Below are 27,469 nucleotides of genomic sequence, written 5' to 3'. Positions count from 1 at the left end.
GTGACTCAAACACAGGAAGAAACAAAATCCAGCATTGCGTTTTGGCCTCTCTTCCAGTTCCCTTTTACCCCCTACAATATACAGGCATAAACACATCTTTTCTCGCCAATTTAAACTTTAGTTGGGAAACAAACATGGATACTTCTCACATATGTAGATTGTATAAGATATTGCTAAGACTGAAAATAAACCTCAAAATAACTGATTTGAATCCACAGTTCAATAGACTAATTTTACCTCATGGTACGACTTTCATTTGGCTACCTGAAAATTAGTAATCTAGCCATACTCACAGGTCTGTAATACCCAATGTGTAGTGTATACGCATACATACCACACATATACCACCTTCCCACTTTTCCCAGGGCTCTACATTAACATTTGCTCTAATGTGGTGAGGTTTGAAAAATATTAAAAATCACAAGCATTTCCAGATGACCTTTCAACCTTAATGTTCAATGCATAATGTTGGGGTTAAAAATGTGTACGGTATTTCAGTACTCAGTAATATTTCCAATAATCAATCTTATCCTTGAGTTTAAATTTAATAGTTTGAAGGGAAAGTAACCAGTAAGATTTCCCTAAAAATTGAAAGTGGGAAATTTGTTTGAAATATTTCATGCATCCAAATCAAAATGTCAAATTTTGTCAATTTATGAAACTGCAATATTGCAATACCAGCTTTACTGGGGCTGTTAGGTATAACATAACTCAAATTACTTATATTCAATGGTTCTTAATTATTTTTATTAACACCACAGTTAAATGTGAATATTAATATAGAGCCTTCTCTGCCAAAAGAGTATAAAAATCCTACGTTTAATTAAACATAGGGGCCTTCACCAAACTTGCTGCAAGTTTGGGGACATAAATATCCAACAGCCATCAAGCTGTGAAAGCCCCTATAAGGAATAAAATAAATCCCACTTGCCTCAGACTGAACAGGGCAACACTGAGACTCAGCCTCAGCCTGTCCTATGGCAGGGCTATAGGAAGAAGAAAATTTTAATTTTAGAAAAACATTACCCAATTAATTTAAAAGACATGCATTTTTAAAAGATCCCAATGATCTAGCAAGCAAAGGGGGGGAAAAGTAGCTCTTAAAAAAACAAAACAAAAAAACCTATTGCCCACTATAATTCTACTGAGACCATAGTTATTTTTGTTGGGCTCTCCCCCCACACACCTGTTTAATCAAGCTGAGTTTAAGTTCAGGATGTAACTTATCAGTGGAATGGAAGCACACTAAGATTATTTTCCCCAATCCTAATAGTAAATGTTTGAGATATTACTAAAAGTATTCAAGTCAAATAATGCCAGTAGCCACTCAAAAGTTGTTCAACTGCTGATCTTGTTACTGCTAGACAGTATTAATAAATATACAATAGAAACTAATGCCAGACAAATGTTTAAATCATTTTTGTTTTGTAAAAAAAAAAAAGCGATTAAGCGTGGATGCAAGGCAGAGCCAAAGCTGGCAGCCTCATTAATGTTGCAACTTCCTGAATTATGGCAATTATAATGCCTGTCTGAAAACATCAAGTCCCAAAAGTTGTTTCTTGTGAGGTAAGATGAATTTTACTTAAATTCAACTCTATTATTAAGGAAGCATGTTTCAAAAAAAGGTTAATTTAATGTAATTTGTTCCACTCATGATTTAACCACACCATGGACCCCAGAAGCAGTTAGGTAAAAGATATTTTCTAGAAACTAATTATGCTTTGATGCAAACACAAATTATACTTTGAATATATCAAGTGAGCACTATCTGAGCAATATACCTACAAAACACAAGAGATGGTGTGCTTAAGTTTTAAAAGTGTCATGCATAACACTTTACTAAGTTGACTTTTAATGAGAATTATACTACTTACTTTAAAGTATTATTTTCTCCCTTCAGACCTCAAAAAGCAATAGACAGTGACATAAAATATGTTCTCTTTGCATTAAATGCAAATAAAGTTTTGCATAATTTTGAAAGTTCAAGTCATTTTTACCTCAAAGATTTTTCAACACAAGTTTTTCTTTGGCAGTATAAATGATGTGCTACCAAATCCCAAAACTATTTCAGTAGGCAGGCACTGGAGGGGGAACAGTATATGAAGCTCAGCACAAAGTTGAAATGTATTCTTGGTGATATATACCTATACTTTCACATAAAGGTTAAAAGAAATGTTACCATTTTCTAAGAATTTTCAAACTTTATATTGAGGAAAGCCTCAACTTCAGTAATAAGGTCACTGATATTTAAATAAGCATAAACATACCCTTAAGTGATAACAACACTGGATGTAAAAAATGGTCAGTAGAAGCTATCATTATGAGACTTACAACAAAATAATACTAAATAGCAATCACTCTATATAATAGTTCTCCAAATAGTATAATGTAATAAAAAATTTCAAATTCTCCTGTTAACTATCCTAACAGGCATAGACTCTCAACATTACACTTAATATATACTAATCCATTAATAGCACAATAAGTAATTACTGCTTGCAGCCAACCTTCTAGAAGATTGCACCTGAAAAGCTTCTGAGGTCCATGCAGTGCTGCAGTCTCAAAAACAATCAGAAGGAAATGAGTGGTCTGGCACTAGGCTCTAAATATCATCAGCAGGAAATATTAAGGATTACATTTTAAATATTAAAGATGTCTAAGAAGTATTGACATCAAGGGGTAAAAAGGTGACACAATATAAAGATTTCATACCCATTATATAATGACTCATACTTATCTAAGGTTTTCTGTTAACTAAAGCACTAACATACAATTCTATATATACTGTCCAGTTCAAAACATGCAGCTAAGAACAGCCTATAATTCAAACACAGAATCCAATGATATATCAAAACTGCATTGGCAACTATGAATTTTATTATGTGGACATCTAATATGACATGCATCTGTACAAACCTTGCAGGCAGTGGTCCACAGCTGGGTTATGAATAAAAAGGCATAAATTTTTCTCTCATTTTATTACAATGAAGTTTTAACAGTACAGAAAAAGCCATATGACCTTAGTGGGTCAGATTTCGTAAACTCTGCAACATGAGGAACTCTAAACACATTAAATATTGTTACACATTCAGACTTCCAATGTACAGGTACTTGGAAATAGTTACAGCCCTCACCAAGCTAGGTTGGGGACATGAAGTCCAACAGCATCTGAAATGCTGTGAAGGCATAACTTTACAAATAGCAATGTAAGCTTACAGAACTTGCCTTTATTAAGGTGGTACGTTCATGAAATTCCAGCGCCTTCACAATATAACGAACCAAATTTACTATACTTCACTTCTAAAAACCTAGATGAAACATGAAAAAGAAGCCATACAATATAAATTGCAACTTCAGGAAAAGTTCCTGCTTTATTATTCCAAATAATTTTTTCCCATGTAAAATAAATGTCCAATAGTTCCTGGTATGTGGGAAGATAATGTTAAAGTCACAATGAAGCCTTATTGACGGAAGCTTGGCTATATAAACAGCACAAGTTGAGAAAAGGTTTAATCTCCAAACCTATTAGATTGGATGAAGCGAGATCAGTAACGGCCACCTTGCGACATTACAGGAGGTCTCATTCCCATCGGAGGTCGAGGAGGCCCACCTTGGTAAGGGGGCACCATTGGCGGTCCCTGCCCATATGGTGGCATAGCGCCAGGAAGATAACCTGGCATGCCTTGATGATGACCACCATACTGACCTAAAAAACACATTTAAAATACAAAAAATAGATTAAGTTGGTTTGTGCATTGTACTTTTAACAATAGTAACTTCTGCAGATATATTTATTTTATGTGTAGATTTAAAAAATCTGCTAAAAACAATAAACATAAAAAGAGGAATACCATGAGGCGGCATTGGGGGTCTCATTCCTTGTTGCTGTGGGATGCCTGGCTGTGGTGGCATCATAGCTCCAATTGGTCCAACTGGTGGATTACCAATGGGAGCCTGTCCTGGGCGAGGAAGATTACGCTGATATTTAGGTAACTGTGCCCTTCTTTCTTCCTAAAAATAAAAAACAAGCACGACATTAAACACACGAATACAGAGACTCGTTAAGCATAAAGGCAAGCATCTAAGACCTTATTTATAAAGTTTTAAAAAAGTATTCTTATTTTCCAATCAATTACTTTTGCCCCCAAACCAGTTCAACTACTTAAAATATTGATTCTTTAAGAACTAGCCATCTATTTTTGTATTTGAAGCACAGATAACCACTTTAGGATTTATAAATTGTTTCTGCAATAAAGTGTCTTGTGAAGAAGGTAATATGGTCTTCAAAGTATATGGTCTTCTACCTCACACTTCACTCTTTCTTCAATTAATTTACAAATCTATGTCTAACTAAAATGAATTTTAATAGTAAGAACTTACTGTCTTCTTTCAGAAATAATCTGGTGGGAGGAAATGCATCTAAGATCAAAACATGCACTATTTATTGCCCTGATTGGTTTGGCTCAATGGATAGAGCGCCGGCCTGCGGACTGAAGGGTCCCAGGTTTGATTCTGGTCAAGGGCATGTACCTTGGTTGTGGGCACATCTCCAGTAGGAGCTATGCAGGATTCAGCTGATCAATGTTTCTCTCTCATCGATGTTTCTGACTACCCCTCTCCCTTCTCTGCAAAAAAAAAATCAATAATGTCTATTCAAAAATAAAAAAATAAAAAAAAATACACTATTAATTTTACTCTGTGGTTTTAAAAAATCAGAACGGCCCAGCCAGTGTGGCCCAGTGGTTGAGCCAGGAGGTCCTGGTTTGATTCTGTCTGAACATATGCCCACGTCGCGGGATCAATCCCTAGGGAAGGGCATAGAGGAGGTAGCCAAGAAATGATTCTCCCATCACTGGTATTTCTCTGTCTCTCTTTCACTCCCTCTCCCTTCAATAAAGGAAATCAATAAAAATATATTTAAAAAGGCAAAAGAAAATTGCTTTAAGAAAAAATCAGAACAGCAGGCCCTGGTCGGTGTAGCTCAATGGATAGAGCATCTGCCCATGCACCAAAGGGTGGAGGGTTCAATCCCCATCCCTCGTGTGTGTGTGTGTGTGTGTGTGTGTGTGTGTGTGTGTGTGTGTATATATATATATATATATATATATGTGCGTGCGCGCATGCGCATCCATGTCTTCACCCTTCCACTGTCTCTAAAAATCAATGGGAAAAATATTTTCGGGTAAGGATAACAAAAATAAAAATTGGAATGGTAAAAACCACTTAGTAAGCATTATATCAGATTAGTAAGACCACCATTTTACAAATTAACACTTTTCAAATGGGACAGGCTGCTACAAAGATATTCAATCAAACTCTGCTAGTAAAAAAAAACTGTAAACAACTTACCAAAGAGATATCCTCATCTGGATGGATCAACTTACTGGTTGCACTGGTTGTCGTTAGAGTAGCAGGCTTACTTGTTATTGATGCCGCTGGTTTAGCTGCAGTGCTATTTGTTGTACTAGTGGTTGAAGCTGTAGACTGTGTATAAGCAGGGAATGTAGGCTTTGGGGGTTCTGTAGTTGTTGCAGGGGTACTACTTAAGGGCTTGAAATCTGTACCAACAGGTCCTTGAACAGCTGCCTGAGCCTGTAAAACACAAATTTTCATCAACAAAACCCAAAACTATCTACTACCAACTTAAAAATAAGACACCAACATTCATAAAGGACCAAACTCTAAATGAAATTAAAACAAAGTTAACATGATAAATGCTCCACAAAAATCAAGAAATACATATCAAGAAATAAGAATATCAAAATATGCTGGGTCAAGATCACATCTAAAACACAGCATTGGAACACCAAAAGGTAAGAATATTTAACTTCTCAGGTGTCATCTACCTTCTCAACCAAGTTCTTTCATTTACAAAACTTCGTATTTATTCCAGGTTGATGAAATATAGTAGTATTATCTAATGAGATAGCTAATGTTCTACTTTTACTATTATAAATTAGTTGTTTAATTAACATACCAAGCAACAACAACAAAAACCCCAAATGGTTAGAAATTACAAAATACAAATGCTTGGATAAATTTCAGTTACTAAGCATAATTAATATAAATCGTGGACACATTAAAAATGTCCTTCAGAGGTTATTAGTAATATAGTAATACAATGTCCTCCCAATTAACAATGGCTAGATGATTATCATGATCAAAATGGTTTAGAAGGATCTTTTTAAGTATAAAATTACCAATAATTAATGTTACTTTTTTGTAATATCCAACATCTTAAACACAACTTTAGAACCAAATTTCCTTACATTATTGATGCACTCGATTAAACAGCATAAATAAAAATAGCTTAATCATGCATCAGGCTAACCATTGGCTACTATAAGGCATTTACTGCTTACATGCTTTTAACCCTTTAGAACCATAGAAATTTGGGGTTCATTTTTTTTTCTGAGTTCAATTTTCAAATATGGTTGATTTGTACTCCATTAATCTTAATTAATAAAAATTACATAGTATATTTTTAGGGAAAAGATTTCGTTTAAAGGTAGGGTCCAAAGGGTTAAGTTATAAAGCCATTTTAACAACTTTAAACTGCAACTTCCTGCGTACTTGTGCTGTGCTAGGAAACAGAGCTTTAGAAGATGCAGACAGACTTTCTGAATTGGATGAAGCTGTACTTGAGCTTGTTACAGGTGTCCCCATCTGTAGCATAAAAGAAAGGAAACAATGAAAAGTCTCCAAACAAATGGGTAAAAATAAGCCATGTGGTAGACTTTTTTTTTTTTTTAGCACAGATTGCATATCTGTAAATGCAAAATATAATGCAATCAAATCTGATTTATTTAATGAGGCAGGCAGTTAATGCATTTATAATAAAGTAACAGTAGGAGCCTCAAAAAAGACTTAATTCTACACCAATAAACCTAGTTAACCAGTTTCTTTTCTAAACTAATGTTTTGCAATGAGATATTTCAAAAACACCTTAAAAGGAGAGTAAAGATTGACACTTTAATCCAATTCTCTATCAATGACACAACAAAATTTTTTTGCTAAGTTTAACATTTCTTAATAAAATACCTACTCACCTCAAAAGCGTAAATTAAGGTGCTTCAAAAGCATTTAAAAAGTAGTTTTTAATTTAGCAACTACAAATAGGAAAAAAAGTTTAAAAAAGAAACATCTAAGGGACAACCTTAAATTGAAAAAATAAAAAACACCCCAATTTTCTAAATTAAATACATCTGCTTAATTCTAAATGAAACTAGATAATTCTAAATAATATTACTATTATTAAAAGTAATAATCATTATAGGCACACCAAATATAACAGAAGCACCTTTTGCACTTCTGAGTTCTGGAGACAAAAATCTGTAAGAAAGTAAGTGCGACTAAGTCAAGAGCAATGAAATGTTGCCCTTTCAGCAAGTGTGCAGCATTGTAATTTGTCACTTTTGTAGGCTAGAAGAGCCCAACAAATGATTTATCAATGTCTTAGAATTTTCATCTTTGGCTTTGCTTTCATTCCACTCATAATTCAATAGGTAAAGGAGGACCACTAAATATAATCACATATTTAAGTCCCCAGAAATTAAACTTTCATTTCTAACTAAAGCTAGAATAACCAGAGTTCACAGCAATAATAAAAAAAAAATAACATACTATACTATCTCTGGCTCCAGTCAATCTTTTATTAGTCAACAAAATCAATGTATGCAAACATGAAAGACCACTTCTTAATATGCTTAATAAATTATACTAAAACCATCAACAAAAATTGACCTATGACAATTTCAGAGATTTCTGTAAACGATGACACTTTACCTTTAATATAAGTGGCATTCCTTTTTAGGAATTTCACCTTACCTGTCCGGCACTGGGGAAAAGAGGCTTAGTAACTGGAGGCTGTGGAGCAGGAACTGCTGCTGTTGGTGCAGGTGGTCTATTAAGAATACCTGGTGCTGAAACAGCCTGTGCTTGAGTCATTGGAGGAATTCCAGGACGTGGAACAGGAGGGGGCATACCTGTATAGAAGAAATGTTGGGAGGAGGCCTCAGTGTTGGAAGCATTTAGTTCAGTTTTTCCCAAAATTGCTATTACAATATACATATTAAAAATACTTTCATACTATAAAGTCACTAACAATTGACTTCTGAACTCGATGAAATTCAAAGAACTTGGGCATTTGTCCTTTGAAATAATCTTGCCTCAAAATTGTCTCCAGAATTTTGTGAAATGAAAGATACCACTAGAATAGAGTGTCGGTCTGCGGACTGAAGTGTCGCAGGTTCGATTCCGGTCAAGGGCATGTACATTGGTTGCGGGCACATCCCCAATGGGGAGTGTGCAGGAGGCAGCTGGTTTCACTCTCATCGATGTTTCTAACTCTCTGTCCCTCTCCCTTCCTTTCTGTGAAAAATCAATTAAAAATATATTAAAAAAAAAAAAAAAAAAAGATGCCACTAGAAACCCTGTATGTGAGCAAAGCAGCAATTAAGCTTAACTGATACTGATTTAGCAAACCAATTCTTTAAACATAGAGAATTGCACCAACTAGAATTCTCTTAACTATAATCCAAATTACAGTAAAAAGGTGATTAAGTCAAATACCCATGAATTTTCAAAAAACTAAGTTATTCCTTTAAATAACTTTCCCTAAAATGTATCACTAGTTCATTCTTTAAACTTCAACATAACTTAAAATATTCACTGCAGATTATCAAATGAACACTGGTTATTATTCTTTAATATTATTTTACTTTTAAAAAATACATCTTTATTTTTATTTATTTGAGAGAGGAAAGGAGAGTGAGAGGGAGAGAGAAATATCAATGATATGAGAATCATTAATGGGCTGCCTCCTGCATGCTCCAACACTGGGAATCAAACCCACAACCTGAGCATGTGCTCTGTGTGGGAAGCAAATATGCCCTTGATTGGAAATGTCTAACATTTCTTACCTGGTGGCATACCAGGCATCAGAGGTGGTATTCCTGGTCCAGGTGGCATCATTCCACCCATTGGCATCATTCTGTCAGAAAGCAAATTTCAAGAAACATCTAAAGTTAATTAACAGTATAAACCATAGAAAATATTTTGGCTAAATCCTGAAACAACAGATAAGACTTGAATTTGACCCCTAATATTGAAATCACGCTGAAAGAACACACAACACAATAAAAATAATCCTATCAAAATAATCCCCCTAAAAACCAGCAAACTCTTGGGTTTACCAGTAAGATGGGGTAGGAGTAAGTCAGTCTTTACAAAAAACAAAAACAAAAAACCACACACACAAAAAAACACCCACAAAACATTTTAATACATTTAAAGTCATCAGGAATAATATATTATATGCTATTCTCGATATATACAAGAAGGCCTCATCTAAAATATGTGCAACTGGGAAGCAAAATCACCTTTTATCTTACTTGAAAAATATCCACACAGAATATAAATAAAAAAGAAGAAATTTCTACTTTAGAGTCAACATATTTTTGAAAAGGGAAATACTGAATGTACATTGTGGGGATAAAATTATTTTGGAGGGCACAGAAAAACTATCACCAATATTAAAGATAGTCAAATGTAAACTCAGATTGCCTAATTTTTACTTTGCATGTAACACTATAGCATGACGTAAAAACCTCTATTTTTTTTTCTCTCCCCCTAAAAGAGCTCATCTTCAAATACCAATGTCCACTGCACTTAAAAAAATTTAAGTTTGTACATTCTTGATTTAGGACTTTTGTCAGAAGATTAACTTTTATAAATTGAGTTTGTTAGAAAAAGTTTGATTACCTCCTATAAACATAAAGCATATAATTTGGTAAAAGATTATATGGTCTTTCTTAAATACCAACCCTTTTTACTAAATCCCATTACTTTAAGCAGTTAGGAGAAAACAGCTCCATGTTTAGAAAATATTTGTTTTATATACGGATTTATTACTATTTCTTCAAAGATGTTTTATATCCCCTTTCAGAGACTTGTGTCAACCATTTTGCAAGTTGTAAGAAGTTTTAGTGAGGAAGGTTAGAAAATTTCTGAAGTCAATTGAATAGATCCCATTAAACACACAAGAAAATGACATTATGATTATACCTCCTGAATTACATCATGAATGAGATGCTTACATGTTTTCACCGCAAAATGACTGGGTGTATTTTCTCTGATGATGCAATCTGTGAAAATGTATGACAAAATCAAAATCTAACTGTGATTTTCAAAATACAGTGGGAAAGTGTATTGTTTACCTGTCACATCCAACAACATTTAAGTAAAAGTGATGGGCACAAGCACCTCATATTTACTTTTAGTTCTTGATGATTTGACAAATACTTAAATCATTTACAGAATTTGCTTGTCACAACCAACAGTGTCATGGACAGTTCTGAATCTCAGAAACTCACAACTCTACAGCCAACTACTTTAATTACACCAAATGCAATTGAAGCAGATGGCTGCCTACATACATCCTAAAACACAAAAATCTATTCTCATCAGAGACAGATTTATATTCCTCAAATTTATTGGTAGATCCAGTTATTAGAAATTTTAATATTTATAGAGCCCACACCTTTTAGGAGGAAAAAATGCAAAGTCACATTTAATTCATGTAACACTCAAGTTGAAAGATCATTACTAGGCACAAGTCCACAAGCCATTTAAAAAGTTTTCTTACCCAGGTGGCATGCCTGGCATAACTGGTGGCATTCCTGGCATCAGAGGAGGAACACCTGGCATTAATGGAGGTATGCCTATAAACAATTTTAACAACAAAAAAATCAAATTAATATTAAAGGGTTAGGATGAAGAATATAATACTTCTAACACTGTATCAATAATATCCTAAGAGCCGAGACCGGTTTGGCTCAATGGATAGAGCATCGGCTTGGGGACTGAAGGTTCCCGGGTTCGATTCCGGTCAAGGGCATGTGCCTTGGTTGCGGGCATATCCCCAGTGGGGGATGTGCAAGAGGCAGCTGATCGATGATTCTCTCATCGATGTTTCTAACTCTCTATCTCTCTCCCTTCCTTTCTGTACAAAATCAATAAAATATATATTAAAAAAATAATAATAAAATAAAATAATATCCTAAGAATGTTAAATTGTAAGAAACTCTATATGCTACCTGGAGGCATTCCTGGTGCTCCTGGAACTGGTGGTAGTCCTGGCTGTGCCATTGGGGGTATATAGCCTTGTTGGGGTTGAACAGGCTGTGGTTGAAATGAAGTTGAAGCTGCAGAGTCGTCATCATCGTATTCATCAGAATCATCTTGCTGCTTCTTTTTTTGACTCTCTGTTAGATAAGTTTTAATTAATTTTCCCATAGAGAAGGGGGGACAGGGAATCAAAGCAAGTTTAAGACATTCAACACTTTAAAAAATTATTTCACAATGGTGAGATATGTACACATATAATGCCTTAATAAAAAAATGAAAATAAAATAAAATTCTTTTAAGAGAGAAAAGAAAATTATTTCAGTGCTGATAAAATTTTTCTTCCAAAAATATTTCAGTTAATATTATTCTTTACTGTTCAAATGTGTTTTCAACTTATATTAAGCAACTACCCATTTTATGACAGGTAAAAATAATTCTAAGTCAGTTTTATTTAAAACAAAAACAAAACAAAACAACAACAAAAAAACAACAACAACACAGCTTTCTATTCCAGCCAAAATGGTAAACGACGAACCTCCGTGCAATATTTCAAAACTAAAAGTTCCATAGGTGACTAACAACAGCTATCAACTGGATAGTATGTGGCTGCAAAGTCAAATTAAAAAAAAATGTATACAATTAGTGGCTGCGTAAATCAAAACAAGCTACCTTTGCCAAGGCCGAGGATGCTCAGTTGGTTAGAGCATCATCCCAAAAGCCAAGGTTGAGGGTTCAATCCCTGGTTAAGGTATATAAAAATCAACCATTGAATGCATAAGTAGAACAACAAAATCAGTGTCTCTTTTGCTCTCAAATTAAGTAAAAACAAATACAAACTACCTTTATTTTCTAAGACCTCAGCATTTGTTAATTCCACTTGGAATTCAGTTTAGAATAAAATATTTGAAATTATCCAAACAGTATTATTTACACACACACACACACTCTCTCTCTCTCTAGAGGCCCACGCACGAAATTTGTGCAAGAGTAGGTCTTCCTTCCCCCAGCTGCAGGTAGGCACCCAGCTTTGTCTGGAAGGATGTTTGATCTAATTAGCATATTATGCTTTTATTGTTTAGACTAGAGGCCTGGAGCACAAATTCGTGCACAGGTGGGGGCCAATCAGACTGGGTGAGTGGGGAGAGGGGTACAGCACAGGGTGGTTGACAGGCCTCTCTGCCCCCCTGGTTGAATTCCAGGTCGAGGGAACAATTTGCATATTAGCCTTTTATTATAGGAAGATAATACATATAAAAATCAATACACAACTTCAAACATAAGACAAAGAAAAATATAACTCAAGCCTAAACCAGTTTGGCTCAGTGGATAGAGTGTCAGCCTGCAGACTGAAAGGTCCCAGGTTCGATTCTGGTCAAGGGCATGTACCTTGGTTGCCGGCACATCCCCCAGTAGAGGGTGTGCAGGAGGCAGTTGATCAATGTTTCTCTCTCATCGATGTTTTTAACACTCTCCCTCTCTCTCCCTTCCTCTCTATTAAAAAAAAAAAATCAATAAAATATATTAAAAATATATATACAACTCAAATTGGAATTCTGAATAAAAAATTTAACATCTACCATTAAATTTATACTTTAAAGTGGCAATACTCTCACTAGTGAAGCTATTTAAGAAAAAGTATACTTTAGCCGAAACCAGTTTGGCTCAGTGGATAGAGCGTTGGCCTATGGACTAAGGGGTCCTGGGTTCGATTCCAGTTAAGGGCATGTGTTTTGGTTTCGGGCATATCCTCAGTGGGGGGTGTGCAGGAGGCAGCTGGTTGAGGATTCTCTCTCATCGATGTTTCTAACTCGCTATCATTCTTCCTCTCTGTAAAAAATCAATAAAATATATATTAAAAAAATAAATAAATAAATAAAGAAAAAGTATACTTTAACCTTTACCCTGGGTTTTCTGCTCAAGAAGCCGTCTTCTTTCATCCATGTCTTTTTCTGGAATACCTTCCATACCATATATTTCCAACTCTATGTCTGTTCTCCCAGGTATTGCATTTGGTACAGCATCTATGGTCTCTTTATGCACCTAACATTAAAAAAACAAACAAAAACCTCCATCAGATAGGTAAAAGTATCTCATAAAAATATTTCAGAGAGTCATTTCAAATTACTTAGAGACCATTTAGTATGTTGGTTGAGTGACTGGGTCTAGCTAGCCCTAGCTGGTTTGGCTCAGTGGGTAGAATGTCAGCCTGAGGACCAGGTTCAATTCTGGTCAAGAGCACATGCTGAGGTTGTGAGCTTGATCCCCAGTTGGGGTTGTGCAGGAGGCAGATCAATGAGTCTCTCTCATCATTGATGTTTCTAGCTCTCTCCCTCTCCCTTCCTCACTGAAATAAAAATATATATTAAAAAAAAGAAATGCAATTACATTCTCAAGCACATTAACTAGTTTCACTACATTTCTAAGTGATAAGGGCAAGAATAAATATAATAATTAAAAGATGTTGGAAGAGAAAAATAACATGATTTACTTAGAATTTTGCATAGTATAAGTCAGTATGGTCTCGGTTGGATAGGAGCAAGAGTGACATAAGCCTTCTAAATTACTAATGTCCTAGGTTTATCTTCTATAAAATTGGAAGATGTCTGATTTAACTGACATACTCATCTCACAGGTTACTCTGAAATTACAGTAAGACTATGTATAAACAGAATCACTTAGTCAAAGATACTACTAATAATTTCTCAACTAATCTCCTTCCAACTTCCTCCATTTTATCTTCTCTATAGTACAACTCCTTGAAAGAATGCCTCTACTTTCCCATTTTCTTCTTTTTATAAACTAGGCAAAGAACAATTTGTATTAGTAAAAACTGAAAAGAGCTGTAGATTTTAACGCATGCATGAATAAAATTTGAAAAAGCAGTCATAATATAAAACAGTAGCATCACAGTATATTCAATAGTTTAATCTTTGTCAGAAGTTGACTCAATTCATTATGCTTCTTTCTTAGAAACCTCATCAAAATTCTCCACAAGATCTGAAACTTCATCTTTTTCTCTGGTAGAAAATGGTGCTTTTCCATCCAAATTGTCTGGGCAGAGTTCTTTAAACTAGTTGGAGGTCTGCATCCTGATGAATTAAGATGCTAGGTAGCATTGTATCAGCAATTTGTCTCAGCATGCCCTGTAATAGTGAAGTGTTCACTGCCTGATCTTTAATGCTGGTAAAATGGATTACTGTTCCTTGGTTTGTGAATACACTCACCTCCTCAATACCCTACCTTCTTTAAGAACTAAAGTCTTTTTATCATCTGCTATAGCTGTTCTGTAAACCGCCTTCTGCATACAGTTCCTTCCCCACCATGCACACCTTGTGCCTGCAGTTTGGCCAGTTTTTCCTGGTTCATGATAGTTTCTTTCCTCTTGTTGGAGAGGAAATGGGACTACAAGGGATACTAGAGTAGATGCTTAGGTCTTGAGCAGACCAGTTGAGAATAAGTGCACACACTCTAGGACGCAAGATGGCAGCTCTCATTTTCTCTCTTTTTTTTAGCCTACAGAACCCAGTATTCCCAGGCAGCTTCCCATCCAAGTACTAACCAGGCCCAACCCTGATTAGCTTAAGAGATCCGGGCATTCAGTGTAGTATGGCTGCAGACCTCATTTTCTTTTAAAATCACTCCTAACTTTCATCATCATTCTAGGAAATCATTCTCGGAAAGTGGAACAATGACCTTCCACTCTGATCAATCCAATCTTAGTCCTGTTCTTACTTGGCTTACCACCAGCATTTGACATAGTCAAATTAACTCACTCTTTGAAAACACTTTCATTTGTCTTCTAGGGTACTTACTGGGTTTTTTTTTGTTTGTTTTTTTAAAAAATATTTTATTGATTTACACAGAGAGGAATTGAGAGGGATAGAGAGTTAGAAACAATGATAGAGAAACATCAACCAGCTGCCTCTTGCACATCCCCTACTGGGGATGTGCCCGCAACCAAGGCACATGCCCTTGACCGGAATCAAACCCGGGACCTTTTGGTCCACAGGCAGATGCTCTATCCACTGAGCCAAACCGGTTTTGGCGGTACTTACTGTCTTGGTGTTCCTACCCTTTCACTCTCCTTGAATGACTTCTTTAAAACTTCTGACCTCTAAATGCTGGGAATGGCCCAACATGGGATCCTTGCATTTTTCTATCTATATTCTACTAGAGGACCAGATTATGAAAATTCAAAATTAATGCACTTGAGGGGCAGGTCCCCCCTCATCCTGGCCTGCACCCTCTCACAGTCAAGAAGCCCTCAGAGATGTCCTACTGATGGCTTAGACCCAGCCCCCACCCATTGTCCCTCCACAGCCACTGGTAGCTGCTACTTTCCTCCCACTCCATCACTATCCCCTCCCTCTGCCCACTGGCACAAGCTTGGCTGGCCCTGCCCCCTGCCAACTGGTCATTCCGCAGTTCAATTTGCATATTACATTTTTATTATATAGGATTCCCTAAGAAGAAAAGATATGGCTTCAAATAGCCATCCTTATACTGTGTCCTTCCAAATTTCTATTTCTACCTTCAACCCCTCTGCACTCAACTTGTAGATCCAACTGCTTATGTGACATCTTCACCTGGATAGTCATGAATCTTTTCAAAACTAACATACCCACATTCAAAATTAACATAAAAACAATATTGGGCCCTAGCCACTCTAGTGGCTCAATTGGTAAATATCATCCCATGCACTGAGAGGTCGCTGGTTTGATTCCCCATCAGGGCATATGCCCAGGTTGCAGGCTCAATCTCCAGTAGGAGGGGTGCAGGAGGCAGCCAATTTTTTCCCCCAAACATTGAAGTTTCTCTCCTTCCCTCTAAAATCAACAAAAACACATTGAAGTCCTAGCTAGTTTGGCTCAGTGGATAGAGTGTCGGCCTGCAGACTGAAGGGTCCCAGGTTTGATTCCAGTCAAGAGGGCACATGCCCAGGTGGATGATTCTCTCTCATCGCTGATGTTTCTATCTTTTCCCCCCTCTCTGAAATAAATAAAAATTCATTAAAAAAAAAAAAAATCTTGGTATCTTTATCCCTAAGCCTATACTTCCTGCAGCTTTCCAATCTTAGTTTGTAATAGCGTCATTTTTCACATTGCTCAAGTCAAAAACCTTCAGATCATCCTTCACCCCTCACTTTCTCTCATATTCCACATCAGCAAATTCTGGCTCTGTCACCATCATATTTCATCTAGAATACTCTTTGTCTCCTATGAGGCCTCACTGTACTGTGTGTGTAGACTATTCTCAACTTTGTAGCCAAAATGATCCATTAAAAAGGTGAAGCAGCCCTGGCTAGTGTGGTTCAGTTGATAAGAGCTTCACCTCATGCACCAGGTCAGCGTACGTATGGAGACAACAGATCAATGTTCCTCCCTCTCGTTTAAAAAAAAAAAAAAAAAGGCTATAATGCGGCAGGAATTTTTTTTTTTTAACCCTCATCCAAGGAGTAAGGATATTTTTTCCACTGATTTTTAGAAAAGGTGGGAGAGAAACATGACACACATCAACTGGTGTACTCTGGCCGCGACCGCTGGGGATTGAACCTGCAACCGTGACCGGAAATGCAACACTAGACCCTTCAGTCTGTGGGCCGATGCTCTTACCAGCCCGGGCAGATTGGGGAATTTTAATTTTCTTTTGAATAGCTACATGAGATTTAGTGACTGTCTAAGTATAGAGTAGGTTCTCAAATATTTCTGAATACATGTTAAATTGTTGTGGTGATGGAACTAGAGTGAAGGAGCTATATAAACTTATTTTTTTTAAGACTTGGGAGAGCAACATCTTGTTTTAACCCTTTGCACTCCGCTGTCCCCTCAGGGGACATCAAAATTCTAGCATATCACTCGGATGTCCCCTCTCAGGGGACATTGCAGTTTATTAGTGATTACGGGGAACTGAGTTAATTCAAGGCACGTTTCCGCCGTTAGCGTCGAGTAGCTGGTAGCCAATGTCCAGAATGGTTCGGAGTGCAAAGGGTTAATTTACCTCCCTGCTTCTACGAACAGTATTTTCCAATAGAGATTTGCTCATCTCAGAACTTTCTAAGGTCCAATTAGACAAAAATTCAGGCAGCTCTAAAATTGGCAATAGTAACACATAATGGTATTCATGAGCTCTTTAAAAATTACGAAGCTCTCCTTAACTAGTAGTAAAAAGATTTAAGAAATGAAGAAACTATTAAATGTAATAATACACCACTCCAAAAGAGACCTGGGAATAAATTATTAACATAAACCTAGCTGAGACCGGTTTGGCTCAATGGATAGAGCGTCGGCTTGGGGACTGAAAGGTCCCGGGTTCGATTTCTGTCAAGGGCATGTACCTTGGTTGCGGGCATATCCCCAGTAGGGGGTGTGCAAGAGGCAGCTGATCGATGACACTCTCTCATCGATGTTTCTAACTCTCTATCTCTCTTCCTTCCTCTCTGTACAAAATCAATAAAATATATTAAAAAAAAAAAATCCTTGTCCCTCTGGAGCTTACCTTCTAAAAAAAAAAAGTCTTAGCTGGTTTGCCTCGGTGGATAGAGAAGGGTCCCAGATTCGATTCTGACCAGGGGCACATGCCTGGGCTGCAGGCTCAATCCCCAGAAGGGGAGATGCTAGAAGTAGCAGAGCAATGATTCTCATCATTGATGTTTCTCTCTTTCCCTCGCCCATCATCTCTGAAATCAATAATATATTTTTAAGAGATAATTAAAATTTTAAAATGCCCTATCCTATAAAATAAAGATCTAATATGCAAATTAGACTGAATAGCTGAACAACAGTCCAGATGAAACCTGGGATGTGAGGGCCGAGTCCCTTGCACAAATTTCGTGCATCAGGCCTCTAGTCCTATATAATATTATATAATAAAAGGGTAATACGCAAATTGACCACAACAGTGGAATAATCAGCCGCTATTATGCATACAGACCACCAGGGGGCAGACACTCAATGCAGGAGCTGCCCTCTGGTGGCCAGCGCGCTTCCACAGGGGGGAGCACTGCCGCCTCTGTGGCAGTGCTAAAGATGCCCAACTAACGGCCCAAGCTGACAGGTGGACATCCTCCGAGGGTTCCCTGGCTGCCAGAGGGACATCTGACTGTCAGCTTAGACCCAATCCCCCACGGAGCGGACTTAAGCCAGCAGGTGGACACCCCCTGAGGGCTCCTGGACTGAGACAGGGAACAGGCCTGGCTGAGTGGGACACCCCCAAGTGCACAAATTTTCGTGCACCATGCCTCTAGTTTACCTATAAAACTCTAAACATAAAGAAATCATTTCTTTTCAATGACTAAACAGGTTTGCTGCCCTTGCTGGTTTGGCTCAGTGGAAGAGTGTCAGTCCTAGGTTCGATTCCCAGTCAGGGCACATGCCCAGGTTGCAAGCTCAATCCCCAGTGTGGGAGTCCAGGAGGCAATCAGTGATTCTTTATCACTGATATTTCTATCTCTCCTCTTCTCACTTCCTCTCCCTAAATCAATTAAAAAAAAAAACAAAAACATCTGTGTGTTTTCTTAAACTGGTCATTTAATCTGATCTTTTGCAATAAACAAAAATATCCTACAATTGTCAAAGAAATAAACATTCACAATTTCCCCCCAATATTGTTTCCATATCACAAGGAAGTAAAAATTAAATACAGGAGTAAAATCCTTACCTGCATGCAGTGTATAGCCAAGCCAGGTCCTGTGTACAACTTCTTATGACATATATGGCACTTAAAATGTTTTGCTTTTTGGTGCTGTATAAGGATCTTCTCATCATCAAAATCTCTATTACAGTACCTGATCAAGAGTGTTAAGGCACAAAACTAACACAATGATGCTGCCTCTTAAAAAATGCACCTGCCCTATAACATTAAATAGCAATACCATTAAAATATAGAAACAGCTAAAAGCAAAAAAGCACTTTACAGAAATTTTGTTTTTGATATTTATTACACAATTAGGGATTAACTTGCCATGGAATTTCCTGGAAGCCCATACTCTCTTCATCACCCCTAAACACAGTTGTTTTTTTTATTTTTTATTTTTGTGTTTAACAGAGGTTTATATGAAATTAACTCTTCTTTTGTTCACTATTTCAACATTTACAAATGGGTCTTGTGGATTAGAGGGATTCAAAATTAAAAAAAAAAAAAAAATCCCCGACTTTATGTCAAGACAGATTTACAAGTACGTAGAATTCATTCATTAGATAATGAAAAGTAATCGAGAAATGAAGATTTACCTAATATTTAGAACTTAAGTTTATCATCTAAAAATATTCAAAGTGAATGACTCAATTTAACCTATAAAGTTTTCAACTCCCTATGCACTTATGTTGCCAAGGATCGTATTTAAACTCAATGAGTTACATCCATAAAGCAGAATTACCTCAACAATAGTAAGATTTCCCTAAAAGAACATTACAAAATCCGTGACCGTTCAACTATTACAAAAATAAACGCAGTTCTGTAGCAGTTTTTAGGGATAATAGGCGTTCTTTTTTTTTTTTTTTTTTGGTCCTACCAAGCTTGCTAGCTAGCTACAAAAATCTCCACCCCAAAGAGAAGACTAAAGCGCCAGTTAGAGACGCGGAAGCTAGTTCTTTCCCCGCCACACACACCCCGCGCGCGCAAAAAAAAAAAAAAGGGGGGGGGGGGGAAGGAATATTTGAAACCCGAGTCGACTAATCCATCGATTCTTTTTAAAAATAAAAACACGGAAAAAAGTGGCAGACTGGCTCCGGAAGCTTTCCCCTCACCAGCCACAGCGCCAATCAGAGCATTTTACTTGAAGAAAATCCCTTTGTTGAACCGTCCCCCAAACCCCGGGGAACAGCCCAACAGTCCTCCGGGGACACTGTCCTTGACGGAGGGGTCCGAGCCGCCGCCCGGCGGGTCACCGCTCACTCCAAACCTGGAATCTCCTGAGTCACCGAGCCCAACGCCCCACAACCAGCAGAGCCTCCCACCCTAGAGACCCCATTTACCTGGAAGACTTCGCAAATCCGACTCCAGCCGCCAGGTTACCCCTCACCCCCCACCACAGGCCTCGATCCCAGACTCTCGCCGCCCTAGGCCAAAGCCAGGCCTCTCCCAGACCCCGTCACCAACCACCGGCGCCGCGGCGCGGCCGCGACTCCAAACGGACAAAGGATACCAGCACCACGGCTTCAGCTGCTTCTTCTTCTTACGGCCCATAACTGCGCCCCGCCGATAAAGCAAGAAAGGGAGGAGAAAATAAGCAGGAAAGTCGAGGCGAAAGCCGCTGGCTCTTCAGACCCAACGGCCACCGCCGCGTCCCACAGGAAACAGACACAAAATGGCCGACGCCCTCGCTCGCCGCTCTGCCTCCCGTCAGGCACTGCGGAAGGGGGCGGGGCCAGAGAGGGCGGGTCACGTGACGCAGCCCTCCGCCCTGAGTGGGTGGTGACGCGCAGCCTGAGGGCGGCCGCCATCTTGTCTGTGTCCATGGCCCTTCCCCCCGCAGTCGCCCGCTAGGCTCGTTTCTTTGCAAAGGAGCCGGCTTCTTAGGAATGCCCAGGAACTTGCGAATGGAAGGGGAAATCCGAGGGGAGGGGCTAAAAACATTACCGGCGTCGTTAAAGGCAGGCTGTCAATAAAGGTTCATTGAGACAGCGCCCAATGTTTCAATTCTGTGTCCATTGCCCGGATGAGTCCTTTCTGTAGGAAGTGTTGGGCATTTGCTTAAATGTTGAGTCAAAGAAGTCGCAGTCACAGTGTGGGGACAGAGGAGCGAGGCGCCGGGCAGTCAGCGCGGCGAGGAGGGAAACGAGGCGCGGCGAGGTCTCCGGAGAAAACCCTCCATCGTGGCGGTGGGTGGTTACCGGGAGGCTTCCAGGCCCTGCAGCCCGCGTGGCTGGTGGCTGACCACCGACCTTTGAACCTGGAGGTCACGGTTCTCGGTCAGAGGACCTACCTGGGGATCCCCAGCGTGGGGCGTGCAGGAGTCAGACAATCAATGATTCTCATCACTGATGTTTCTCTTCCCCCAACCCCACCCCCCTTTCTCCTTTCCTCTGAAATCAATAAAAAATATTTAAAAAAATAAAAAAGAGCCTTAGCTGGTTTGGCTTACTGGATAGGGCCATCAGCCTGGGGACTGAAGGGTCCCAGGTTTGATTCTGGTCAAGGGCATGCACCTGGTTGAGGGCACATCCCCAATAGGGAGTGTGCAGGAGCAGCTGATCCATGATTCTCTCTCATCGATGTTTCTAGCTCTTTATCCCTCTTCCTTCCTCTCTGTAAAAAATCAATAAAATATATTTATAAATAAATAAATAAATAAATAAATAAGAAAGAAAGAAAGAAAGAAAGAAAGAAAGAAAGAAAGAAAGAAAGAAAGGTTTCCTGAAGGGCAATGGGAACTAGTGAGGTGGAGGCCAGCGTCTCATTACGGGAGCAGAATGCGCCAGCCTTTGAGGCTGAGCTCTGCAGCTCCTAGGAAGGGGGCTGGTGGCCAGAGAACCCAGGGGGACTGGCTGCAAAGGCGACCTCTGCAGGCCCCAGGGGCAGTAGGAGCAGCCAGCGGGCTTCATGCTGAAGGCTTTACTTAGCGACTGGCGTTTTAAGAGGACAGAGAACAGTGCAAGATGAGAGAGAGAGAGAGAGAGAGAGAGAGAGAGAGAGAGAGAGGAAGAGAGAGTAGGTGGTTCAGAGTCCATGCGCCGATGCCTCCCTGCATGACTTGGGGCCAAGCAGGTAAGCTTCCTCTGCTGCACTTGGGAACAGCGTGTGGCCCTTAGACATAGCTATTGGTGTAAATTTTATGTTACTATTGAAAGGAAAACTAATAGCAGGCATCCCTGAAGCACTTACTGTGCACCAGGCATCCCGGTAAGTTGTACATAACTTGTCTCCATAAGCCTGGGATGGAGGTGCTGTTATTATTACTCTGTTACTAGAGACAAAAAAGAGGTTGGTTTGGCTCAGTGGATAGAGTGTCAGCCTGAGGACTGAAGGGTCCGGGGTTCGATTCTGGTCAAGGGCATGTACCTTGGATGCACGCACATCCCCAGTAGGGGATCAATAATATATATATTTAAAAGAGGCTTACCAGCGTTTAAGTCATTTACTCAAGATCACAGAAGTAAGTATGGAGCTGAATTAGATTTGAGTTTTAGAAAAAACACTGGATTGGTGGAGGCTAAGAGGCCAGACATAGAATGGGGCAGTAATCTGGGTGAGAGAAGAAACTGATCTGAAGTAGGATAGTGGGAGCAGGAAGTCCTTTATTCATTTCTCCTAAAGTAAGGAAGCAAGCAAATTAATTTTAGTGCTTGGTGCTTTACCAGAAACAAAAATGGAAAAAAAAAAAATGTAAGGGAACAAGAATGTCCACCCTAGTCTCTTCTGTATAACATTGTATTGGTGGTCTAGCCAGGATGATCAGGCAAGAAAAAGAAATAAAAGGAATCCAGATTGGAATGGAAGGAGTAAAACAGACAACCAGACAACCAGTGGGTCCTGGCTGCCTGTCATTGCTTGAGCCAATTCAGCAGAGACAGGGGTGAATCACATATAAGCATTTATTCCAATAATGCCAGCAGCATGGGAGAGCAGCAGGTCATCCATGAAAATCTACTCAGCGCCCCTCCATAGCCAGCTGCTTGTATTGGGTAGAAGCACAAAGATTACAAGGGGAAGAAGGCAAAAGGAATAAGAATGGGTCTGATGGTTACAGGTCGCACGCTGGGGCTTGCAAAGGGTCAGTGCTCTATTGTTCTAAGCTACAAAGTTGTTAATCTTTTTGTGATGATGGGCAGTTCTAGGAAAAGGAGGACGGACTGCATTCCCAGGTTAACTCCCTCTTCCTGGGGCGGACAGCTCTCAGCCACGTTGGAATGTCTTTCTCTAATCAGAGCAACAATTACAGTTTACAGAGCATGATTAATATTTCTGCCCCTAACAAAACCATCTCTATTCGCCGATGGCATGATCTTGTTAGGGGTAGAATTGGGTCATTGTGTCTCTCCACACACACACACAAGGAGAAATTGAATTGAAGTACAAATCTCCAGTACCTCAGAATATGACCTTATATGGTCATATTGATTACAGAAGTAATCATGCTAAGGTGAAGTCAATAGGGTCAATAGGTTTCAATATGACGGCTGCCTTGATTATTTATTTATTTATTTTAATATATTTTATTGATTTTTGACAGAGAGGAAGAGAGAGGGATAGAGAGAAACATCAATGAGAGAGAAACATCGATCAGCTGCCTCCTGCACACCCCCTACTGGGGATGTGCCCGCAACCAAGTTACATGCCCTTGACTGGAATCGAACCTCCTTTCTATCCACGGAGCCAAACCAGTTTTGGCATGAATGCTACCCTGATAAAAAGAAGAAATTTGCCCTAGTCGGTTTTGCTCAGTGGATAGAGCCCTCAGACTGAAGGGTCCTGGCTTTGATTCTGGTCAAGGGCATGTGCTCAGGCTTGATCCCTAGTAGGGGGCACGCAGGAGGCAACCAATCAATGATTCTCTCTCATTATTGATGTTTATATCTCTCCCCCTCCCTTCCTCTCTGAAATCAATAAAATTTTATTTTAAATAAATAAAAATTTGCCCTAGCCGGGTTTCTCAGTGGACAGAGCACTGGTCCTCAGACTGAAGAGTCATAGGTTCCATTCCAGTCAAGGGCACTTACCTCTGTTGTAGGCTTCAATAGCTGTGTCTCTCACATTGATGTTTCTCTCTGTCTCTTCCCATCTCTTCCACTCTCTAAAAATCAATGGGCTGGAACCAGTTTGGCTCAGTGGATAGGGCGTCGGCCTGCAGACTGAAAGGTCCCAGGTTTGATTCTGGTCAAGGACATGTACCTTGGTTGTGGGTACATCCCCAGTAGGGGGTGTGCAGGAGGCAGCTGATCAATGTTTCTAACTCTCATCGATGTTTCTAACTATCTCTCTCCCTTCCTCTGTAAAAAATCAATAAAATATATTTTAAAATGTTTTAAAAATCAATGGAAAAGCATCCTCAGGTGAGGATTAACAAACAAACAACAACAACAAAAAGGAAATTGGAACAGATAATGTATAAAAGGAAGACCACTATCTATCAAGGATAATCCTGCTGACACCTTGATTTTAGACTTCCAGCCTCTAGAATTGTGAGACAATACATTTTTTTGTTGCTTAAATTGCTCAGTCCATAGTACCGCCCTAACAAACAAATACAATTGTATTTAGGAAATCCTAAGGAATCCATAAAAAGAAATAAATCTTTTTAAAAAAATACATTTTATTGATTTTTTTACAGAGAGGAAAAGAGAGAGAGAGAGAGTTAGAAACATCAGACCCTTCAGTCCGCAGGCCAATGCTCTATCCATTGAGCCAAACCGGTTTGGCTCAGCAAGAAATAAATCTTGAGCTACTAAGCATTCAATAAGGTTTACAGTACAAGATAAAAATACAAAATTCAATTGTAGTTTTATACACTAGCAGTAAACAATCTGAAATTAAGAAAACATTTTCATTTATAATAGCTTCAAAAAGAATAAAATTTAGGAATAAATTTAACAAAATATTGTAAGAAATTAAATATCTAAATAAATGAAAACAAAACAGTTAATTGAAATTAACTGTTTGATTAAATGGCTACAAAACATAACTTTAGGTCAAGTCATCTTCAACTCAATTTAGTGGTATTAAAAGTTCTAGAATCTGGCCAATGTGGCTCAGTGGTTGAGCATCAACCTATGAACTGGGAGGTCACAGTTCGATTCCCAGTCAGGGAATGTGCCCAGGTTGTGGGCTCGATCCTCAGTGTGGGGCATGCAGGAGGCAGCCAATCAATGATTCTCATCATCAATGTTTCAATCTCTCCTTCTCCCTTCCCATCTGAAATCAATAAAGAAATAAAATAAAGAGTTGTAGTGCCAGAGTGGGTTTGAATGCACCTTTGCCATTTACTGTGGACAAAAGTAACTGGCTTACTACTCTGTAAAGTGGGATAATAATAATAATAATAATAATAATAATAATATCAACCTCGTGGGATTGTGAGAACTAAGTGAGTATCTGTAAAGCACTTAAAAGAGTCCTCATACACAGTAAACACGCTATGTTAACCATTATTTTTCTATAAAGTTAACATGGAATGTAGGTGTATTTTAATATCTTTAATATGGTGTAAGGTGAAACATGCAAGAAAATGATGCCGAGGGGTTGCAAAGCCTTCTAATTCAGCAAAGAGTTCTTGAGCACCGTAGGCCATGTGCTAGGATAGAAGATATATCAATGACTAAGCTGACATGCTAGTGGGGAGACAGACAATAAATACTGTCAGGAGTGGTAAGTGTGAGGAAGATAGGACATGGACTGATGGGACAGCAGTAGAGGTGTGTGTGGGATATCCTTTTGCAGAGGACAGCCAGAGGAGGTCTCTCTGAGGAGGTGACATTTGTGCAGAGACTTGAATGATGTAAAGAAAAAAGACAACTATCTGGGGGCATTCCAGGCAGAAGAGCAAATTAAAAGACTATTAAACTGGAACAAAAATTGGAGTGTTTGAGAAACACCAGAGTGAGCAAGAGGGATGGTGATGGGAAAGTCAGAGGGGGAGGCAGAAGCTAGATTATGAAGGCTCCTGTAGGCCACACATAGGAGCATGACTCTCAGGGTTGTTACTAAGACTAAAACAAGTGACTACAAAATAAAAAAACAGTTAAGAGTATGGATTAGAAAGCCAGAGAAACATAGTTTGATCACTTATATTGACTGAGCCTGTTTCTTCATCTATAAAATAGGAATAAATCTCTGTTACAGAGTTTGTCCAAGGGTAAATGAAATAAAATAGGTAAATATCTTGACCCCTGGTTACTGCTAAATAAATAGTAACTGTTAAACTATAAATGCTATATTATTCTTTTATTTTTTACAAATGCTATATTTTAAAATATTTATATATATATATATATATATATATATTTTACAGAGAGGAAGGGAGAAGGATAGAGAGTTAGAAACATCAATGAGAGAGAAACATTGATCAGCTGCCTCTTGCACACCCCTACTGGGAATGTGCCTGCAACCAAGATACATGCTCTTGACCGGAATCAAACCTGGGACCCTTCAGTCCGCAGGCTGACGCTCTATCCACTGAGCCAAACCTGTTTTGGCTCAAACTTTATTTTTAAATTAAATTTATTGGGTGACATTGGTCATCATGAACATACAGGTTTCAGGTATGGGTTTCTATGTTACAAGATGTGTGTATTGTACCATGTGCCCACTACCCAAAGTAAAATCTCCCGTCATCATATATTAGGACCTCCTTCTCTCTCCCAGCCCCTCACACTTATAGATTTCTGCTAATCTGCTGGGTGAAAAGTAGTACAATATACTATAAATTGTATTTGAAATTAAGCAGTTTATGTATTCTTTTTAAATACTTTTATGAACTGCTCATTGTCTTTTTTTATTTGGTTTGGTTCATTGACAAATGACAGCCCTTCTATTACATATATTGTAAATATTTTCCTAGTTTGTCATTTGTATTTTTGACTTTGGGCCACACAGAAATGTTTAGTTTTTACACGGTCAGATTTATTAATCTTCTCCTGCATGGCGGCTTCTTCTTCTTCTTCTTCTTCTTCTTCTTCTTCTTTTTAATATATTTTATTAATTTTTTACAGAGAGGGATAGAGAGCCAGAAACATCGATGAGAGAGACATCGATCAGCTGCCTCCCTCACACTCCCCACTGGGGACGTGCCAGCAACCAATGTACATGCCCCTGACAGGAAATGAACCTGGGACCCTTTAGTCTGCAGACCGGCGCTCTATCCACTGAGCCAAACTGGTTTCGGCTTGCATGGCTTCTAAGTGTTCTGCTATATTTTATTAACATAAGAAACTTTCAAACCTGTGAAGAATTTTTGTGAATTTATTTGAACCAAATTGTCAATAATTGCCAGAAAGCAGAATCTCAACATATTGAAATACTGCTCTAGAGAATGATGGGTTTTTCACTTGGTTTTATAAATTAAAGGAGGAGACTTAAGTGGATTACAGAAATCCATTGGTTATAGATTCAGGAAGTGGGAGAAAGCGAAATGGTGATACTGGATAGCTAACAGTCAACAATTAAAAGGATAGCAATCACACAATAACAATGAGGGAATTTGTGGTTGTGCCCTGAGGGATCTGGAAAAAGGTAAGTTATAAATTACCCCGACATTCTGAAGGTATATTATAATATCATAGATGCTAAAAGACTACAGGCTCAGTTACCGGTAATATCAAAGTTGGTCTCTGTCAGGGAAGATACTGGCCTGGGAATAAACAGCTTTTTAATTTAAAAAGTTTTAATTTCAGACCATCCTTTGTGGTTA

The 27,469-nt window shown here is 38.6% G+C and overlaps 1 protein-coding gene, 1 long non-coding RNA gene and 1 pseudogene across 10 annotated transcripts; all 3 read right to left on the bottom strand.

Annotated features, from left to right (window-relative positions):
• Nucleotides 1-70: 70 nt before the first annotated feature.
• On the bottom strand, nucleotides 71-20,483 carry ZNF207 (zinc finger protein 207). 9 transcript variants are annotated; one of them, XR_006742682.1, is made up of 14 exons: nucleotides 20,270-20,483; nucleotides 18,784-18,910; nucleotides 13,023-13,167; nucleotides 11,097-11,264; nucleotides 10,646-10,721; nucleotides 10,098-10,145; nucleotides 8,922-8,992; nucleotides 7,828-7,985; nucleotides 6,574-6,666; nucleotides 5,350-5,592; nucleotides 3,852-4,011; nucleotides 3,523-3,706; nucleotides 3,226-3,308; nucleotides 71-986 (listed from the first exon to the last, which is right to left on the bottom strand). XR_006742682.1 is itself a non-coding variant. In XM_045587362.1 (13 exons), the coding sequence occupies exons 1-12, from the start codon at nucleotides 20,308-20,310 to the stop codon at nucleotides 3,546-3,548; spliced, it is 1,491 nt and encodes a 496-aa protein (XP_045443318.1). In that variant the 5' UTR covers nucleotides 20,311-20,483; the 3' UTR covers nucleotides 71-986; nucleotides 3,523-3,545. The 9 variants fall into 9 exon arrangements, 8 of the variants coding, with proteins under 8 accessions (XP_045443318.1, XP_045443317.1, XP_045443316.1 ...); XM_045587362.1 differs by lacking the exon at nucleotides 3,226-3,308; XM_045587361.1 differs by lacking the exon at nucleotides 71-986 and having other exon boundaries at nucleotides 2,856-3,308.
• On the bottom strand, nucleotides 4,261-4,575 carry LOC123653044. The gene is made up of 2 exons (XR_006742684.1): nucleotides 4,337-4,575; nucleotides 4,261-4,304 (listed from the first exon to the last, which is right to left on the bottom strand). It is a non-coding gene; the product is annotated as an uncharacterized LOC123653044 (long non-coding RNA).
• LOC118728049 lies at nucleotides 14,057-14,877 on the bottom strand (annotated as a pseudogene).
• Nucleotides 20,484-27,469: the final 6,986 nt, after the last annotated feature.

This window comes from Pipistrellus kuhlii, unplaced genomic scaffold (genome assembly GCF_014108245.1).
Source record: "Pipistrellus kuhlii isolate mPipKuh1 unplaced genomic scaffold, mPipKuh1.p scaffold_m20_p_28, whole genome shotgun sequence".
Lineage (NCBI taxonomy): Eukaryota > Metazoa > Chordata > Mammalia > Chiroptera > Vespertilionidae > Pipistrellus > Pipistrellus kuhlii.
Note: the sequence above shows the minus strand (reverse complement) of the source record. Positions and strands in the feature narration are given on the sequence as shown.

What these genes read in the sequence shown, in the direction of transcription:
- ZNF207 (XM_045587362.1), bottom strand. Translation starts at nt 20,310, where the DNA reads ATGGGCCGTAAGAAGAAGAAGCAGCTGAAGCCGTGGTGCTG. An exon ending in GATGCCTGGTATGCCACCAG is followed by an intron (nt 7,986 to 8,921) that starts GTAAGAAATGTT and finishes TCTTCTATACAG; the next exon opens with GTATGCCCCCTCCTGTTCCA. An exon ending in TGTTTCCTAGCACAGCACAA is followed by an intron (nt 5,593 to 6,573) that starts GTACGCAGGAAG and finishes TGTGTTTTACAG; the next exon opens with GCTCAGGCAGCTGTTCAAGG.